At 37.9% G+C, this 20991-nt stretch overlaps 3 protein-coding genes across 5 annotated transcripts; 2 read left to right on the forward strand and 1 right to left on the reverse strand.

Moving 5' to 3' along the window:
- Positions 1 to 871: 871 nt before the first annotated feature.
- LOC144553907 (BTB/POZ and MATH domain-containing protein 2-like) lies at positions 872 to 1945 on the forward strand. Its single transcript, XM_078302086.1, has one exon. It carries the CDS (start codon positions 872 to 874, stop codon positions 1943 to 1945), a length of 1074 nt encoding a protein of 357 aa, XP_078158212.1.
- A 10744-nt stretch (positions 1946 to 12689) lies between these two features.
- LOC144554547 (BTB/POZ and MATH domain-containing protein 2-like) lies at positions 12690 to 14286 on the forward strand. 2 transcript variants are annotated; one of them, XM_078302863.1, is made up of 2 exons: positions 12690 to 13722; positions 13811 to 14286. In XM_078302863.1, exons 1-2 carry the CDS (start codon positions 13021 to 13023, stop codon positions 13829 to 13831), a joined length of 723 nt encoding a protein of 240 aa, XP_078158989.1. In that variant the 5' UTR covers positions 12690 to 13020; the 3' UTR covers positions 13832 to 14286. The 2 variants fall into 2 exon arrangements, with proteins under 2 accessions (XP_078158989.1, XP_078158988.1); XM_078302862.1 differs by having other exon boundaries at positions 12695 to 12917; positions 13148 to 14286.
- A 747-nt stretch (positions 14287 to 15033) lies between these two features.
- On the reverse strand, positions 15034 to 20374 carry LOC144554528 (putative disease resistance RPP13-like protein 1). 2 transcript variants are annotated; one of them, XR_013511633.1, is made up of 3 exons: positions 16450 to 20374; positions 15325 to 15874; positions 15034 to 15211 (listed from the first exon to the last, which is right to left on the reverse strand). XR_013511633.1 is itself a non-coding variant. In XM_078302846.1 (2 exons), exon 1 carries the CDS (start codon positions 20323 to 20325, stop codon positions 16456 to 16458), a length of 3870 nt encoding a protein of 1289 aa, XP_078158972.1. In that variant the 5' UTR covers positions 20326 to 20374; the 3' UTR covers positions 15034 to 15874; positions 16450 to 16455. The 2 variants fall into 2 exon arrangements, 1 of the variants encoding a protein (XP_078158972.1); XM_078302846.1 differs by having other exon boundaries at positions 15034 to 15874.
- Positions 20375 to 20991: the final 617 nt, after the last annotated feature.

A 20991-nucleotide genomic window follows, 5' to 3' on the forward strand; every position in this document is an offset into this window, starting at 1 on the left:
ATCATGTCCATGTGTTGCAATGGAAATATATTATAAGTGAAAAAAAAAAATCTCTTACAAAATGACATATTTTCATAAAATAGACCAACGAAAATAATAATTATTCAACAATATCCATGAATAATATTAAAATAATTCGGTTCCAAATCCAAATTATAAGTAATTTTTTTTTTTGAATCTACTGCCAAGTAAAATTATAAATAAAAAGTCATAGAATGTTATTTTGATTAAAAAAAAGAAAAAAAATAGTTACCAACTATAGCATAATGTACCAAAAATTCATCAATTGACCTTCATATTTTTATAGAAAGTTTCGTCAATTGGACCGCGTATTAATTAAGCGATAAATGTTAATAAATTTATACAGTATGCAGACGATGCGGACTCCAAATAATCCTGCTTGTTACTTCACCCTCATTCTCATGATGTCATCAGAGCTCGTTGCTCCTGGTTCACTGTGGGCCAAATGCCTCTATTAATGATTTTATTTAAAAAAGATGTTAGTCCTGGTTCACCGTGGAACAAATGTCTCTATGAGTAGACCGTGCTTATTTAAAAACGATGCATCTATTTGCCTTTCGGCGCCTTTCCTCTCCCAAGATAAGTTTGTTTCCTTCTTCCCATCGACTACTCTCTCTCTCTCCCTCCCGAATCAATCTCTTTGTGACCCAAATTGACGCAAAAAAAACCCACAATCGGACTCAAATTGCCCCAAATCGTGAGCAGATAGCCCGTGTGCGAGCATCCACGCCAGAAGAAAACAAAAAACTTTCAATCGAGAACTCAACCCGGTTCTAAACCCTAAACTCACTTGAAACCGAATCTGAGTTCCACAAAGTTTTAATATATTATAAGTAGTCTTTCAGAACTCATGGCAAATTCAGCATCAGTAAACTACAACAAAGCCTCATTCTCACACCATTTCAAATTTAACCTCTCAGAGATTAAGGATCTGCAACCGGAGCAATTTGTTTCCTCCCCCGTATTTTATGCATTAGACAATGAATGGGTCATCGACTGTTACCCACGAGGTACACGTCCAGAGTGGTCCCGTGGTACTTCTTTCCTTGTTAGGCTTCACGGTGAATACAAAACCGTGAACACAACAATCAGTTTGAGTCTCATGAAGAGAGACGGCACAACATCTGCACTTTCTCATCAGTATCGTCTCAAAGGAGAGGAAGAAAAGTTCAGCTATGCGATACAAAATTCTCCTTTTAAGGGACAGGTATTTGCTTATGGCAATTATCCTAAACTATTATTAGCGGAGGATATTGTCAACAATGGTAGTTTTGAATTAATTTGTACCATCGATAACACAGATATACCCCACAAGAGGTGCTCCCTTGGGGTGCCCAAGTCATTTGATTTACAAAGCCAAATTGGGCAGCTCTTGGAAAGTAGCGACACTGCTGATGTAACTTTTTGCGTTGAAAATCGTTCTTTTGTATGCCATAGATTAATACTCGCAGCACGGTCCCCTGTATTTAAGGCAATGCTCTTTGGAAATATGGTCGAGGCAACACAACAACAAATTAAAATTGCAGACATGTGCCCCGAGGTATTCGAGGCAATGCTTCACTTCGTCTATACTGATTCTGTTCCTAGTTGCAACTCTGAGAAGACATCGATGAAATTTACACAACATTTGTTTGTAGCTTCTGATAGATATGCAATAGAAGGGTTGAAGGCATTATGTGAGGATAGTTTATGTTCTCACATTTCACTTGACACGGTTACGACCACTTTGGCTTTCGCTCTGCAACACAACTTTCCTTGCCTAAAAAATGCTTGCCTGGATTTCATTGCGGAGCCAGGAACTCTAATTAGTTGGATGTTAACTGACGAATATGTAGATTTCGGCAAAAGCTTTCCATTTATTATAGCTGAAATAAGGGGCAAAATCAATACCGCACTGTCTTTCAGTAACATTAAAATACAATAAACATATAGTAGTAGCATACATTTCCTGTAGCAGATTTCATTTTATATGTAATGCAGTTTGTTGTTGTGTTTTTCTTTGATCTAGAAATTATGAATCATTAATGATGAAAGTAATGTTGGCTTTGTGTTTCTTTGATTTTGAGGATGCATTTTTGTTACTTGCCGGCCGGGATTATTTTGCAAAATTATAATGATATAGATACCTTTAGATGAAGTCCTAAAAGTTTATTGGTGTTCAACTATTTTTTCTTTTCTATTTTTAATGAAGAACTGTGTGTGTGAATAACTTTTTTTTTTTTTTTAAATGCCATGACAGAAGTGAATCACTTGTAAATAACATTATTATCAATATATTATTGGTGATGTCGTACGCCATCTAACCTTAAAAAAACTATATATGTGAATCGTAATTATTGGTGCTTCTCTAATCTCCTACTGCCGGGCCCTTAGATATATATTTTGCTAATGTTCCTCCAGCCTTATCATTTGCTAATGTTCCTCCAGCCTTCAGATTTGCCAATTAGGGAAGTAAATAGAGAATTGGGTACAAAAATATGAAATCCAAAATGGGTACAAAAGTCTCTCCTACTGCCGGGCCCTTAGATATATATTTTTGATAAGATATGACGATTGAATTTGTGATATTCTAATTATATAAAACTCTTCTTATTTAAGCTCTGCCATGATCGGTTTGGTTGTTTAAATAACATAGTAAGATGTATCATGAGAATTATATATATAAACATTGAAATTTTAGTCATCTTTATGTTAGAATTTTCTTTTTTTACACGTCAAATCATTTGTGAGTTTCCATAGTATCGTGCTCGTGTATTGTAGCGGGAACATTTTATAAGAGAACAACAAAAGATCTCATACAAAATGATATATTTTCATAAAATAGACCAATGATAATAATAATTATTCAATAATATCCATCAATGACATTAAAATAGTTTGGTTCTAAATTTAAATTATAAGTATTTTTTTTAAACGTTGACAGCAACTGTCAAGTAAAATTATAAAAGAGTGAGTCTATGGTACTATGCATATTACGATTTGTTACCGTGCTATGGCTCTATATTCGAGTTTTAAAATCCTATCGATCGTTCTGAACTGTTCATCTTGTTCTCCATATTAATATGTGTTTGGAGACCAAATTTTACATTTTTTGAAATTTTTTTACTATTTTTTTAGATTGATTGAAAATCACTGTTTTTGGATGGTCCAGAATTTTCAGATCAAGTGATTTTCAATAAATCTAAAAAAATAGTAAAACAATTTCAAAAAATGATTTACCAAAAAAATAGTAAAAATGATTAAATAAAAAGAACAAAATAGTTACCAACTATAGCATAATTTACCAAAAATTTCATCAATATTTTTAAATAAAAATTCATCAATTGACCTTCATATTTTTTATAGAAAGTTTCGTCAATTGAACCGCATATTAATTAAGCAATAAACATTAGTAAATTTATAGCTATATTAGTAAATATTAGTGCATGATACATTGACATACCACAAAATCAAGAATTGGTTACTGTGGATTTGTATCTTTAAATGACATTTTGAAAATAGAAAGAAATACCAATTAGAAAATCAAGACATCTACATGTGACGAGTATGTATGGCGAGTACGTATCTAAATAAATTTAAATTTCTACATGTAAAAGAAAAAATAAAAAATTTTATAAAATCAAAATAAAGGAAACTATTTGATTAGATGGCCGATATTCAATCCGAAATTGAATCTTTTAATCAAAGTTTTTGGTCCATCAAAATATCTACGTGCTTAATATAAGAATAGAGATATGAATAGCTAAGTATTTCTCGTGGTAGAACAAGTTATGTTATCAACTCACATATTATATTTTTGGTCTTGAAATAGTATTTTGCAGTGTTATCAAAATCGGACCGGACCGGTCGGTTGGACCGGAAAAAACCAGAACCGGAGCCCAGTCCGGTTTGGTTCGTTTATAAGACTGTTTCTGCTATTGAACCGCTAGAAACCGGTTTAATGGGCCGGTTTTGATAAAAAAACCAAGAATTCGGTTGGAAGAAATCCAGTTTTAGAGTGGTTAACTTTTGTACACATTTTTTCATGCATTAATTATGAGAGAGAAATAAGAGATTGTTATTGGCTAGACTCCTCATATGCATACACTTTTACAGTAAAGTCAATAAAGTACATGCTATACTAAAATTATTTTATTCTAAAATTTTATATAGAAGACCTCAAAGTATTAGATATTATATTCTAAGAGAATAAATAATGTATATGATAAAACGTTTCCTAGACTGTGTTTAATTCAAACTATATTTATTTTTTATATTTAATTATCTTCAAAGTAACAATGATTACTATTTTATTTTTATTCTAATTTTCATTTTGATACGGGCTATATAAGGTAGCAGGCCGTATGCTAAACTAGGGTTAAACTGGGCTCGTCCTGCTAGGGATCACAGGCCGAGAGAGTCGATTCAGGGAGATCAAGGGATGATCTCGGATCCCAAACCCCGGAAATTGGTAACAACCTCGGAGATAAGGGAATAGACCTCGGAGATATCGTACTCTGACCTATCTGATATCTCGGAGTATGAGTGTAAGAGAGTAAGTGGGTAAAAGAATAAGTGTGTCTCTTTTGGTTCTCTTCTTTTCCCTGTGAAAGGGATGGCCTTATATAGTATTTTCTACGTACTGCCTTCCCCCTGTCAGGGTAAGGCAGAACGTGAATCAGTTACACAGTTATGTGAACGTGGCAACTTATGATCGTGTGATCGTGGCTGTTAGGAAGACGGGGTCAGTAACCGGCGTGGCTGCCAGTTATAAGAGGTTATTGCCTCGATGGAGACTTTGGGGCTTTATCCCCAAGGCGTAGGCGGTCTAAGCCTTTTATTGGGCCGGCTTATAATGGGCCTCAATCATGGACTTTGCATTGCGTCCCGGGTTGGCCTCGCAGAACGAGGTCCTAATCCCGGCCTTGTTCATGGCCCAGATCGAAGCTATATGGGCCGCGGAACATGGCCCTATCATTAGCCCCCGAAGTCAAAAGATATCGCATACAGATGCTTTTGACTTGAAGTCATTTATGATCACTAAAGCTAAAAAAAGTATCTCGGGATGAAAAATAGTTTATTCTTATTACTTTTCCCATCGTACATTTATCGATTAATACTTCACATAAAAAGTTACAATAGATCCCTAAGTCGTAGAAACTTATTCGGAATCGGACTGCCATTGTTTGTATTTCCTTTTCGGAATGTATCGTCGTTTAGATAAATATTTCGCACAGGGCTGGCAGAAGAAGGTTCGCCACCTCGGGTCATCTTCGTCTTTTGGCAGGTATTCCGTTATACACGGGGGATGCCATGCTTCTCTACACTCCAAGCATGTAAACATGTCCTGTCGTTTCCCATACTGTTTACACGTCGGACAAAAATTTACCTTATCTCGGGAAGAAGCTTTGTCGTCCGAATTTTGTCCGGGGTGGGTATTCATGTTGTGTTTTCGGAGTTTATCGGCATATATCCGGAATTATATATAATAGTATAGACGGACGCGGTAAATTTATTAGTTTACACGGATTATGCCGCTCGATACGCGGTAAATTTATTAGTATACGCAAAATATACGCGGGTTCTGCCGCTCGATACGCGGTAATAATTTTTTTTTTTTTTTTGGTTTGGCAAATTTATCGCGTGAATGGTAAGGTAAATTACTGTGAGAGACGGCGGAGGGAAAGGAATTGTTATGATTCAATACTCACCCCGGGGGAGAGCCCCCGAGATACAAACATCAAAATGCGAAAAAAGTAAAATATTTCATTCATAATTTGAAACATCTTACAGGATCATATTAGTCTACAACAAAAGTAAATAAATAGACCTATTAGTCTACAACGAAAGTAAAAATATTTATGCCCCGCCTGCATTTCTGTTTCCATGCTCGGCAAAAAGTCGAGTGTGATGTTGTTTTTGGACAACAACAAACGTCACATCCGACGAGAGGAGCCTAACAGGGGAAGGAAGCATGTAAGCGTGTTATCCCTCCAGGAACCAGACTCGTGGGGGAGGTGGACATTGCCACATGAAATGTCCCGGCTTGCGGGGGTCTTCTCTGGCGATCCACCTCAAGCACGAGGTATGGGCCTTTTTCCCACAATACCAGCAAGATGTTATGCGGGTTCCAACATCTAATTTCCTGCATACCTCACAGGTTAAGAGGGGAACACCATACACATCTCGCTGGCCGGTGTGCAGGAGGTCTTCGTCATCCGAACTACTTTGCTCTAGCTCGGCCCAGTTAATGTCGTCCTCCTCGGGGGGTTGTTCTAATTTTATCCCCATCTCGAGGAGGTCACCTAGGGTGAGTTTCTCGTTATCAATAACCCACTCTAAAGTCTCAGGATCCCAATATTGTAATAACCCCTTTTTAATTTCCGGGGTTATTCGGGCCCTAAGTCCGGAGTGAGGTAAACCGGAAGGGGTATTAGGGGGAAGCTGCGAGGTGGAACCCTCGGGCTTTGCCCCCAGCAATTTGCGTTTAAGGGCCGCTCGTGTGAGGGGCATAGTGGATATTTCTCCGAGATAGGGAAAAGAAGGGGAAGTGTATATGGGCCTCTGCTGGGAGCATCGAGAGGGTATTTATAGATGACGAATGTTATATTGGTAATAAATATGGTGGGACATACAACATCCGTCCCGTCTCGGGAAGGCGAGGCGTTCCCTTCCCAAGTTCCCTAGGCGGCGTCATTAAAGCGAATGGACAACGTTTCATATTTTCGAGGTTTGACTGGAACGCATGTCAGAAGACATTAAATGTTCCCTGAAACTAAGAGGCGCGAATTTTAATAATATGGAAAAAATGGAAAAAGGTATGCAATTAAATTGTCAAGGCGAAACAACACGATGAACAGGAGATGAATCTTTTCATACAATCCTCATAGGAATTACATCAAAGCAAAATGTAGTCCTCCTATAGTTCATACATCGGGGACAGGAAAGGAGATACAAGATTTTTAACCTCATATAATTACTCAAGACTGTAAGGAGGGAAGAGATGACGCTGGGAGATGCAGGTCGGGCACAAAAAGATATCAAAGCGAATGTCGGTACTATCCCGGGGTAGTTGATCAGAAACGCATCCGGGATGGAAGCTTTTCTCACACCCTTCGCATGAGAACATGTCCAAATAATGCCCTCTTAATGTACATAGGGCGCACTTGTCCTGGGACAGCGGATCCACTACCTCCGAGGTGATACGTCGCATTGGTTCTCCTGCCCGGGAAGGATTTGACGGAATACGAGCCGGCCTAGTCTTATTTTGGGAAGTTGTCAATTCAGAGTGTCCTATCTCGCCCAATACATTGAAAGCCCGTTGGAAATTTCCGTCACCTTCTGCTAGAACAAGATCAAAGAAGGTCTTCCATTTTCCCAAGTCGTTGGGTTGGGGGTTGAGGTCACTCATCTCGCACACACGTATTTCGTATGAGGGGAAGGTTGGGTCGGATTCGACCGACGAAAACAGGTATATATAACCTTGGTTCGTTGGGAGTTCAAAGGACGCGTGAGGTGGACTTCATCCAATCGGGCGTTAGTCAAACTCACCAAACGGCGCGAAACAGAATTCGAGGAAGGGTCATTAGTGTTATCGCCGCGACGAGTTAAAAAGTGCCACGTGTCGGGTGGCAGTAATGACACTGATGGGACAGGCATACACCAAGTTCACCACGAAGAGACCGCCTTCCTGATCCTCGGAGTTAGCGCCCATGGTGCATAGCGCGGCTATATAAAGCACCGCACCCCCTCTCAATGGTCACTTTGTGAACTTGCGTAGGGTTTATCTCGGAACATCAGCCTGTTAAGCCCAGCATACGTACATCGTGCGAAACATTTGACCCCGGAGGGAAAGCGCTCGAGGTAATTATTTTTGCATGAATTCGTGTGTTATAGTTTTAGCTTTTGTATTGGTTATGGCCTATTAGCGGGCTCGGAATACCTAACCCGACTTACATAACCCTTGGACTTGACCATCTGTGCATCAAAGTAAACCTATTCCTCTGTTGTCTTATAACCCATAGATATGGCCGATCCATCTGATAGTCCCTGGGTATTTTCTCAAGAAGCCTCTCCGCCTCGGTCGGCTGAGGGAGTTGACCCCGAGCGATCCGTAAGCCCGGGTTTACCTTGCCCTCGCTATGGTGGCGGTAAAGGTCCGATGATACCTCCTCCTCGCCCCTTGCGGGGTCAAGTGAGGGAAGCTCGTAGTGGTACAGATTCCGAGGAAGCTCGTAGTCATTTGGGAACCCCCGAGATGTGGGGGTGATAACAGAAATGGTTGTAATAATTAAACATGGCCCTCCTGCTAGGAGGGTATAATAGTAGTTTGCGAAATTGTTCCCCGGGTTGTGGGGATGCAACAGATATTTATGTAACTTATTACCTTTCGCTTTTGTGCTTGAAATTGTGATGTATTGTGTGATAAATTTTTGTAAAGGGGAAATACCTCTCTTTCTCATCTGCTGTTACGTTGATCCCGATGATGTATCCCCTTGTGCTTTGTGGTGTAGAGGAACAGTACTGATCGTATTGATCCACGGAGTTTTTGTTCTATCGTCGAAAGAGCTTGCGCTATGTGCGGCCCTCGAGGTCCGTTCTGCGGCTATTTTGGGCTTTCATTATTAACGGATCTCGCCGTGCAGTTTATTGCGAGGTTCCATTCGTTGCTTATAGAGCTTTCGTTTTTTATGTACCTCGTTATAATTGAGTACGTGAGGTCCGATCCGTCGCCTCTTGGGCCTTCGTTGTTTACAGGCCTCGTCGTCATGCATGTGGCGAGGTTCAATTCGTCGCTTGGAGAGCTTTCGTTGTTTATGAACCTCGTTATTATTAAGTGCGCGAGGTCCGATCCGTCACCTCTTGGGCTTTCGTTGTTTACGGACCTCGTTGTAGTGTATGTTGCGAGGTTCAATTCGTCGCTTGTAGAGCTTTCGTTGTTTATGAATCTCGTTATTATTAAGTATGTGAGGTCCGATCCGTCGCCTCTTGGGCTTTCGTTGTTTACGGACCTCGTTGTAGTGTATGTTGCGAGGTACAATACCAGGGATTCCCCCGGTGAAGGTCGGCTAAGACATGGAGGGTTGGCGAGGTATTCCTTGACTTGTTGGAATGCTGCTGCGCATTCTTCTGTCCATTCGAACCTCGCGGATCGTCGCATCGCTTTGAAGAATGGGAAGCATACGTCGCCCGACCGCGCTATGAACCTGTTAAGTGCGGCTAACCTGCCCGTCAATGCTTGAAGCTCTTTCAAGTTCCTGGGAGGCTTCATGTCCAGTATTGCTTGAGACTTAGAGGGGTGGATTTCTATACCTCGCATCGAGACCATGAATCCTAAGAACTTGCCCCCTGTGAGTCCGAATAAACTCTTCTTGGGGTTGAGCTTCATGTCAGCCCCGTTCAATGTCGCGAATGCCTCCCTAAGGTCCTCGATATGCCCTGTTTCAGACATACTTTTTACGAGCAAATCATCTACGTGGGCTTCCATGTTACGCCCAATCTGCTTATCGAACACTCTATTGACCATACGCTGGAACGTAGCTCCGGCGTTGCGCAGGCCGAAAGGCATCATCTTGTAACAGTATAATCCGGAGTGTGCCGTGAATGCAGTTTTCTCCTCGTCTTCTTCGCTCATTCGTATCTGATTATACCCCGAAAAGGCGTCCATGAAACTCAAGAAAGCATGGCCCGAGGTAGACTCCTCATATGCATACACTTTTACAGTAAAGTCAATAAAGTACATGCTATACTAAAATTATTTTATTCTAAAATTTTATATAGAAGACCTCAAAGTATTAGATATTATATTCTAAGAGAATAAATAATGTATATGATAAAACGTTTCCTAGACTGTGTTTAATTCAAACTACATTTATTTTTTATATTTAATTATCTTCAAAGTAACAATGATTACTATTTTATTTTTATTCTAATTTTCATTTATTTTTGTTGATGTGCTCTATTTTTATTTTTATTTTAATATTTATTATTTTTACATATTATCAAACAAAATAGAAGCTTTATCCACCTTAAAAATATTCAATCTATTTTTTTTAATAAAATCAGTATTATTGTTTTATTTAAATGTTAAATTTTGATATATTATAAATACATTCTTAAATCATATTATATTATATTATATTATATTATATTATATTTGTATGAATTTTTACAAATAATATATAAAAAGATATGATTATTTTATAATAGTTCTCATATCTCATATACGTAGGTAGTTAAATAAACCAGCAATTGAACCGGTTGAACCATCGGTTCGACCAGTAAACCGTTAAATTGAAATTTTAGCGGGTCGATGTCCGGTCCGGTTCTGATAACATTGGTATTTTGTTTATTTTTTGTTTAAAAAGAGCTTTTATTTTTTGGCATCCCTTCAACTTCTTTCGCGTCCAGTGAAATAAATCAGAAAAAAGTGTTCAAATAATCTTGCTTGTTACTTCCTTCAGCGTTCAGCCTCATTCTCATGATTGGGAGCAGAATTAATCCGAATGACATCCAACCATATCTTGTCCCAGTGTAATAAAATGCGATTTATGCTGTCGTATATACGGCCGTATATTCGTATGCAGCCCACAACCGCATAAAATTAGGTTATGCGGGCCGCATGTTAAATATTTTATTTATTAAAAAAAATCGAATTCTTTTGAACCCAAATAATGTTATTAATGGAAGCGGATCGGATATTCAGTAATTACCAAAATCCAATTCAAATTTGAACCCGGACGGAGTCCAAGTGAGTGATTTGGTAAGTTGTTCACATCTTATTTTGAGTGGGGAGTAATAGCTTTACTCCTTTTCTTCTGTTCGAGTGTTGTGTGACTAAACATGAGAAGTTCTTTTCCGAATAGATTCTTTTTTGACAGCGACAGCAACGCACATGGGAGTTCTTTTTAGTTTTCTGGACAGACACGGTGCACGACTTTTCACTGGACCATTTGCTCGGCTGCGAGGCTTGAGTTTTTTTTTTTTTTTGCTTTATCTCTGCCCAATGAGAACTTTTATTTGACACCGAATAAATTTTACCAAAGTTCTTTCATTATTTTATTTAATTACATTATAATAAAACCGCATATACAAGTCCGCATGAAAATATGCATATGCAGCCGTATACCGCATATGCGGTATGCGGTAGTCTTCTGCATACTGCATGAAAACTGTATTTTATAACATTGTCTCGTCCAAATACTTATTTTACCGTATGATCATATATATATGATCTTAATATCTTATCAAAGCGGATTGCCAGCGCTTAAAACAGAAAAGGAAAAGAAAATAATAAACCGCTAGAGGAAAGGAGATGGTTGAAAATACAAGTTGCAAAATGATATTGGAAGAAGATAATGGAGTTCTCCATTTGCTTTGGCACCGGATCTGGTGGCTACACAAATTTACAAATTTAATGTATTTTCTTTTCTGTTTTAACTTTTAAGCGCTGGCAATCCGCTTTGATAAGATATTAAGATCAGATATAATCATACGGTAACGGTAAAGTAAGTCCTTGGACAGGGTATGGTCCGATGCCATTTGAACTGAGTCTGCCTCTATTTATGATTATCATCAGAGCTCGTTGCTACTAGTTCACTATGGACCAGATGCCTCTATTAATGATTTTATTTAAAAAAGATGCTGCTCCTTGTTCATTATGGAACAAATGTCTCTATGAGTACACCTAGGGGTGCAAACGGGTCGGATATTACCCGTCCAAATTCGGATCTGTATCCGAATTTTTGTGGATTCGGATATGCGGATACGGATAGTTGCGGATTCGGATATGGATACGGATATTTTTTATGCGGATTCGGATATGAATACGGGTTGAGTTTCGGAATCGAATATGGATACGAATAATTATATGTATCCGCATAAATTATTTTTTCGGATATCCGCATAATATACTCTTGTGTTATCGTGTTGGATGATAGTTTTATATACTTTGATTCTGACAACTGAGTTTAAAATAATCCTTTTGATACATTGAATCTGAGTCATTGACATATAATATAAACCAATTTCACTTAAAGACAAAATGTTTGACATATTATATATGAATAATTCTGACAACTGAATTTATTATTAGGATAAATTATTTAAAAGTTTAGATCATTCAAAATTTAGATTAATCTTAGTTTCTTTGAACAACTCAAACCTAGCTTTGATTTTTGAAATTTTTTATTTCAGAAATTTGATTAATCTTGTTTTGAAGATGCTGACAGCAATTAACGTGTTAAGACTTGAGAAAATATTTTTTGTGTCTATTTATCTTTTATATTAGAATATATTTAGAGAGTATTTTTTGTGTTGGTATTTTTAATTAAAGGTATAGTTATGTTGGTGAGTTTTACTTAATATGAAATATATTTTGTAATGGCGTAACAAGTTAATTAGATATATATTTTGAATTAGCAATCCGAATTATAGCTGTATATGTATTCGTATCCAAAAATATCCGTTCTGTATCTGTATCTGTTTAATATCCAATCCGTATACGTATCCGATTACTATCCGATCTGTATCCGTATCCCAAAAAAAAATACGAATACGGATATGAGTTGAGCACTATCCGATCCGTATCCGATCTTGCACCCCTAACTACACCACGTTTATTTAAAAACAATGCATCTATTTGCCTTTCGGCCCTTTCCTCTCCCAAAATAACTTCCGTTTCCTTTCTTCCCAAAATAACTTCGTCTCTCTCCCGAATCAATCTCTTTCTGACCCAAATTGACGCAAAAAAACCCACAATCGGCCTCAAATCGCCACAAATCGTGAGCAGAGAGCCCGGGTGCGCGCATCCACGCCAGAACAAAACAAAAAACTTCAAGTCGAGAACTCAACCCGGTTTTTTGCTAAAAAAAATTGGTCTAAGGGGAACGATTAGTCACCTATGGTTCTATTTACTGGTACTTTAAACCTCTTCTTACTTTTCAGTTCATATGCCATCTATTAGTTCCGAATCTGAATTCCACGAAGTTTTAATATATTATAAGTAGTGTCTCAGAACTCATGGCAAATTCTGCATCAGTAGACTACAACAAAATCTCATTCTCACACCATTTCAAATTTAACCTCTCAGAGATTAAGGATCTGCAACCTGAGCAATTTGTTTCCTCCCCTGTATTTTATGCATTAGGCAATGAATGGGTCATCGACTGTTACCCACGAGATACACGTCAAGAGTGGTCCAGTTGTACTTCTTTCCTCGTTAGGCTTCACGGTGAATACAAAGCCGTGAACCCAACAATCAGTCTGAGTCTCATGAAGAGAGACGGGACAACATCCACACTTTCTCATCAGTATCGGCTAAAAGGAGAAGAGGAAGAAAAATTGAGGCATGCAATACAAAATTCTCCTTTTGAGAGACAGGTATTTGCTTATGGCGATTATTCTAACCTATTATCCGCGGAGGATATTATCAACAATGGTAGTTTTGAATTAATTTGTACCATCGATAACACAGATATACCCCACAGTAGGTGCTCCCTTGGGGTGCCGAAATCATTTGATTTACACAGCCATATTGGGAAACTCTTGGAAAGTAGCGAAACAGCTGATGCAACTTTTCGTGTTGAAAATCGTTCTTTTGTGTGCCATAGATTAATACTGGCAGCACGGTCCCCTGTATTTAAGGCAATGCTCTTTGGAAATATGGCCGAGGCAACACAACAAGAAATTAAAATTGCAGACATGTGCCCCGAGGTATTCGAGGTAATGCTTCACTTCATATATACTGATTTTGTTCCTAGTTGCAACTCGGAGATGGCATCGACGAAATTTATACAACAATTATTTGTAGCTTCTGATAGATATGCAATAGAAGGGTTGAAGTCATTATGTGAGAATAAGTTATGTGCTCACATTTCACTTGACACGGTTACGGCCACTTTGGCTTTGGCTCTGCAACACAACTCTCCTCACCTAAAAAATGCTTGCCTAGATTTCATTGCAGAGCCAGGAACTCTAATTAGTTGGACATTAAGTGACGAATATGTAAATTTGGTCCGAAGCTTCCCATCTATAATAGCTGAAATAAGAGGCAAAGTAGACACAGCCCCGTCTTTCAAGAATGTTAAATTGCAAAAAATATAGTGGAATATTTTATCTATGCAGATTTCATTTTATATGTTATGAAGTTGTTTGTTGTGTTTTTCTTTGATCTAGTAATTTTGAATCTTTTATGATGAAAGTAGTGTTAGCTTTGTTAGCTTTATTCTGCTTTGAATTAGAGGATGCCTTTTTGTTTTTTACAGGGGTTGTTTTGCAAATTCATAATGAATATAGATAGATCCCTTTTGATGAAGTCCGTAAGTTTAATTGGTGTTCAACTTTGTGGATATTTTTTTTAGAAGAAACAACTATGTAAATCTTCATTATGGGTGCTTCTCTTGCTCTTCATCATGACCAATTTTTAGGTCCAATGGTGCTCCAGCCGTCAGATTTGCCCATTAGGGAAGTAACTTGAGAATTGGGTACTAAAATATGAAATCCAAATAGGACATGCTATTAGACCTGTTACCCTTTTGTAAAGTTTGAAATGATTTCCCCAGACATCAAATCTTCATGTCATGACCAGAGATCTGATTTATGTTAAATTAAATTTGGCGAAAATTTACTGGCCCAAACACGTTTTTCTTGCACAAACTCCTGTTTCAGGCAAATTGTTTTCCACTAATTTACCGGCGAAGCTATCAGAGTTAAATGATGAGTGGCTAAAATTACTTGCTGTAATATCAACAGTATTTCAAGATAAAACATTACAGATGAGTGTGTAAAATAAACCTGATAATGGAATTTATCTGTGAAAGTAACTGAAAATTTCAGGATAGCATTTGGCTAGTGGTGCACTTTTGAAACGAAAAATATCCTCTACCCATGTAAATAAAAGTGAAACAAAAGAACTATCATGAGATAACACACTCAAGATTCAGTTGGTTCTCTAATAAACATGTTCACACACTTCAACGAGGCTTATCACACAATAACTTTGATATTTTTTTATTATTACAGTAGCCAATAAGATTAAAAAAGAAGAAGATAGTTTGCAATGAAATCAAAGATTACAATTGATACAACGAAAGCAAATTCTAAAATTCCATATTTTGAACTTTGAAGTAAAGACACATCTGACAAAAAAAAATGACTGGAAAGGCAAGAACCCAACTTGAAATTTCAGGAAAAGACGACTGAATCCACGGACCTACACGAGATATGGTATTTCACAAGAGATAAGTAAATGGAATAAGTTTATAATAAACAATATAATAAGAGCATATGGATATGTAAAAGAAAGAAGTCTTTCTTTTGATGCACCTTAATTGTAGCTTCATCGAGTGCTCCATATAATTACCCTGTTCCCAATCAGTCCTTTCATCATAAAACATGCACAACAAGATACAGAAATAGCAAAAGCAAATGAGGGTCTGGGGAGGAATGGTTCTCCAATCAAGCTCCAGACATTAATTTATTTTTCTTCAAGGATTGAAACCAAATTGCGCAGAACACACTGTACTGACATGACCACAAATATTGAAATTGCCACATACAAACACAACACAGAAACTAATTCCAGATTACTGTTTTCTTTGTTTTTCCCCCTTTCCTCACTTTTTTATATCTTCGGCATAGATTATAGAAGGAAACCAAACCAAAAAAAAATACTACTACATACAAACACAATTTTTTTTTTTCAGCTTTTCTTGATTTTTCAGTTTTTTTTCTTCTTTTTATCAATTTTTTTTTCTTTTTTTTCCAATTAGTAGCGAATACAAAGCATGAGATTGTAAATGATAGGTAACTCTTCTATTAATCATCCTCTATTCTCTCCTTTTATTTTCAGCACTGTTGAAACTCCATCATGAAACTGCAAGGAGTCAAATGAACTGTTGATTAGTATTTGCAGAAGCACCAAATTCATAAAGAATCCAATCAAAGGGATAGAGAACAACACATTAAACTTCATATTTTTAAGCAACTCAGGTTCTGAACTTTTGATAAGATTGTCTTAATTCTATCATTATACAAGTATGATTGGTAAACTTATAAAGATAATTAATTAGTGAAAAATAAACAACTTTACATTAAAGTTGTGCTCTACATGACATAATTGCAGTCATTTGGAACTTCACAAACATCACGGAGACAATTTTTTAAGATAATTTTAATCAGATGCAACATCATTACTATAGCAGCCTAAAATATGAGCTCTTTACAGCAAAGGATTATTTGAAAAACATTTGAAAGTTATCAAGTGTAAGGGGGTTCAAAAGATTCTACCTCCAGAATATGAAACTAAGATGCATTGCTAAAAAATTGGCATATGTTACCTCCAAAAAGTGAAACTAAGATGCATTGGCAGAAGCATTTGACAGGATTATAAGTAACATTGAGCTAAAACTGCAAACACAAAATTCTTTCCTTGTGCAGATCAAGAGTTACCTTTTATTATCTTATCTGCTTGTCGGGGATGTGGGAAATCTTATGCCAATTTGGATCACTCGTATCTTTGCAGCTCCTTGTGAGCACTTCATTGCAGCCATTCATTAAAAATATTTCAACTGATGGTGGCAGGTCCGGGAGAGAAGTTAGATTTACACAGCTAGCAATGCTTAAAATTCTGAGAGAACGAAGGTACTGCAGAGTGGGCAATGTGCGTATTTTGCAATTGTAGAAATCAATTTCTTCAAGGGAAGGGAGATCACGAAGCACCTCACATTCTTCTTCAGAAAAGTATTCTTGCTGCCCATCATAAAGATATAGAGAAACCAAAGAAGAAAACCCATCTCTGGAGATGAGTTCTTTAATAAGTGACAATCTGCTGATGTAAAGATTATTCGGCTTGATCATCTTATCAGCATCTGCATAGCATTCGAGCTTTTGACACCCAAGCACATTTAAACATTTAAGATTGCACAAGTCACCTAAGCCCCTTAGTGAAACTAGGTTTGGACAACGCTGTACTGCTAGGTCAACGAGTGATTTCAAAGGGCCGATATGAAGATCTACTATGGTTGGGCAGTCCCAAATCCACAAGGTTTCTAGAGATACTAAACCATGCATATTATTCGGGGGCATACATGAACTGAATAAAGCCGATTTAAGGACGCTAGGTCCAGTTTTCCCTCTGCTATTTGTTGCTACTGATGTTTCAAGGATAAGGTTGGGGCAGGATACTATATTGAATTCTGCAAGGCTACTATGAGTGTCCCAGTCTCCAATCGACCTAAGCAACCGGCTTGTGCCGAATATAACCTTTTTCAAAATGCTAGGTTCAGTTTTCCCTCTGTTGTTTGCTGCTACTGATGTTTCAAGGATAAGGTTGGGGCAGGATACTATATTAAATTCTTCAAGGGTACTATGAGTGTCCCAGCCCCCAATCGACCTAAGCAACAGGCATCCACTGATACCAAGAACCATGAGATTGTTCAGGGAATTAAGCACCTCTTCAGATATACATGTAATAGTTATAATATCCTCTAATGTCAACTGGGTCAGGGAGGTAAGACCATGCAAAGACTGATTTAAGATTTTGTCTGTGATAAAGCATGATTTAATTCGAAGTTCCCTGAGGGCAGGGGGCAGGAATAGTTCACCATATACATCTTTAAGTTGGCAAATGAGGTCCAACATTTTCTCTAGGCATTTCTGAAAATCTGTTGAAATGATTGAATATGTTTGTTCATCTATAGAATCATGATCACTCAGTTTCATCATTTCCTGAACACGTTGGAATATAAAATCAGTTTGGCTGTTGCCCATGAAAGTCACAATTTGGGATATTCTTGTGTCCTGTGTTGACATTATCATCTCTAAATCTTCTTTCAGCACAAAAGCAAGAGACAAACAATGAGAAATTTCCAATTGAGTTAGAGTCAAGGGAAGAGATACCCAACTCTTGAGCTTAGGAAGAAAAGATATGGTAAGAAATAGAAGGTTCGATAGTTCATTTATTCTGTGTAGGGCTTCCAAGCCTCCACAGTCAGCAACTTCAAGATGCTGGAGATGAATAATGTTATCATTATTTTCTAAAATCCATCTGGGGAAGCTCCTACCACGATATCCTTTAATAGTCAGCTTTTTAATTTGGGGTGGTGGACAAAGGCCATCTAGAATTTCAACATCGATGTCTCCCTGGACATCTCTACTTTCATAATCCCAAGAAAAATGTAATTTTTGGAGGCCTTTTTTGTCAGATAATTTCGCACGATATGCCTCCTCCTTACTTTCAACATTATGGAGACCATTAATTGATAACAATCCATAAAGGTCACTGAGATGCTCCAATTGTTTCAGCTCAAATCCACTTGTCGTTCTAACATCGATTTTTGTCAAATCTTGAAGTAATATTAGCCTCCCAACATCGGGAATCTGGCCGCTACTATATAAGAAACGCAATTGGTAAAGTCTATTTAATGAATTGTGGGTTTCATCTAGTTGACTTGTCACTAAGTTTAGGTAGCGTAGGTTTCTCAAGTGAATTACAGATTTTGGAACTCTTTTAACAATAACTGCTTGCATATGCACTACATATAACTTCTTCGAGTTCATAAAAAGATCCTCAAGGTCCACTTGTTTCCAATAGATATTAGATGACGACATCTGAACAAAGATTGTAACTAGATATTTTAGTTTGTATATTCTCTCCATATACTCCTCAAACATTTCAAGCCCAACAAATAAATGACGAGTTTGGGAAGGAATTTCCTTTTCCTCACCAATTTCTATTCTAAAACATTCACCTTCAGAAACATGTTCAGCTAGATCATGCATTAGGTCATGTATAGAGTAATGATTACTATCAAATTCGCTAATTTGAAAGAAAGAGCTAGAAACTAACTCCAAAATATACCGATTAGCAATATCCTTCATATGCTCAATACTATCCTCAGTTTCAATGAAGCCCTCTGCAATCCATAAATTAACCAAATTGTCATGCTCAAATTGATGGCCTTTAGGAAACAAGCTGCAAAATGCAAAGCATCGTTGCAATGAGGGAGGGAGGTACTGATAGCTCAAAAATAGTGCTCCCATGGTATCATTTAACAAGCTTCGGTTTAGCATGGATGACCAAAATTCTGGATCAGGTCTTCTACGCAATTGACCTGCCACTGTTATTGCAGCTAGAGGCAACCGGCATAATTTTCCCACAATCTTCACCCCTATTGCTTTTAACTCTTTCTCCAGGTGCTCATTGACTTTTACACCATTTAATGCATGGCTCACAAATAATGATAAGAAATCCTCATCTGAAAGTTCTGGCAATTTCATCGGATCCATTACACACAAAGCTCTTGCTGCTTCTGCATTCCGAGTTGTAACCAATATTTTGCTACCTCGCTTACCATCTCTTAGAGGGGCAAATAATTGGTTTAGTTCTTGCTCACTAACCCCTTTATCACACCAAACATCATCCAACACCAACAAATACTTTTTCCCTCTTAATTTGTTAGCAACTTGGGACATTAGCACATCTAAATTTTCATAATTAGGGCAGCTGCTCCCTGAAACAGACTCCCATATTTTCCTCATAATTGTATGGACACTAAACTTTTGAGAAACATGAGCCCACATGACACAGTCAAAGTACTTTACTTCTTTCTCATGTTCACAAACATACTGTGCCAACGTTGTCTTCCCCGACCCACCCATGCCCCAAATTCCGATAACAGAGTAGCTCTCAGCAGTACTAGTTGATTCTGTTGTAGTTTCCCGTAACAATTTTACAATGCGATCCCGGTCCTCATCACGACCAATAACCGTGGAATCTGGAATAGAAATTGTTTCCCTAGAGCTCCAAGTTGAATTATTGCCACTACTGCTTGGTAGGTTCAGCAGGGCAACAAATTCCATTCCTTCTTTGACAATATTTTCCAAATTCTCCAGGATTTTAATGAGATCTTTCTTCTCAGATGAAAACTTCGGGAGTTTGTCTTTTAATTTCTTTGAAATAGATTTAGAAGTAGAAGGGAAGAGGGAATTAACCTTCTTTTCAAGGCGCTGGTACTCGACTAAACCAAGCACATGCTCAGCCTCATAGAAAGCAAACTTGAGCTTCTGAAGCCACTTCTCGAGATGAGCAGCCTCAAAGTGGGGGCTCTGCTTTGCAGCATCTGTCAGGATGAGAAGCTGAGGGAGGAGCTTGGTATGTAGATCTTCCAATTTTTTCAGGAGAATCTGCTTTCGAGATTGGAACTTTGGATCTAAGCCGAGTTCATCAAAGCATTTGTTCAACAAACGGGTTAGGATAGGGGAGATCAGCCAACCCGCATTGGAGAACCCCCATCCGATTGCCGCGGTGGCCAATGGAACCACCATGGATTCTTCTCATGCAATCAAACAGAGGCGCAGAGAGAGAGAGAGGGGTGTTGTGTTCAGTGTTCCCTTGGCAATCACTGAGCACTAGCAGCAGTTTTCGAAAAGACAAAAGATAGTGGGGCCCGTTCGCCAGAGAGTAAGTTGGTCAAATACGGAGCTCCCTAATAAATGTTTAAATGGATAAGATAACTGACAGATTCCAATTAAATAAAGAAAATTTTCTCGGGTCTGCTCTTCGGATCCATATCCTCTCAGGACTCAGGTACCTTACTCAAGCAAAATGAAACGGATGGCCCGGATTTATTCTCAGCTGGTGCTTATTCGGGATAGCGCAGGAGAGAATTATTATTTGTGCTTTGAGATTCGTGCCAAATTAAAATAACGATCCTGACTGTCCGTTTAAATTGTCCGGACCATCCGCACAGAATTGGAAATTTTGAAGAGAATAGGATCTTTTAATATTCATTCATAATAGATTGGGATTCAAACTCAAAATTTGAGTTACTTTAGAAAATCTGAATTCAGTTTTATTAAGACAAAAGGGCAAGTGACACCTTTTTTTTATTACACCTAAACCAGCGGGTGATCATGTGATATCGACCTTTTAAACAACCACTCTAACTCCAATCGGACAAGTTTTGTTTTTTACTTCAGAATATTCGTACA

The sequence above is a fragment of the Carex rostrata genome, chromosome 5, assembly GCF_964058835.1.
Source record: "Carex rostrata chromosome 5, lpCarRost1.2, whole genome shotgun sequence".
NCBI lineage: Eukaryota > Viridiplantae > Streptophyta > Magnoliopsida > Poales > Cyperaceae > Carex > Carex rostrata.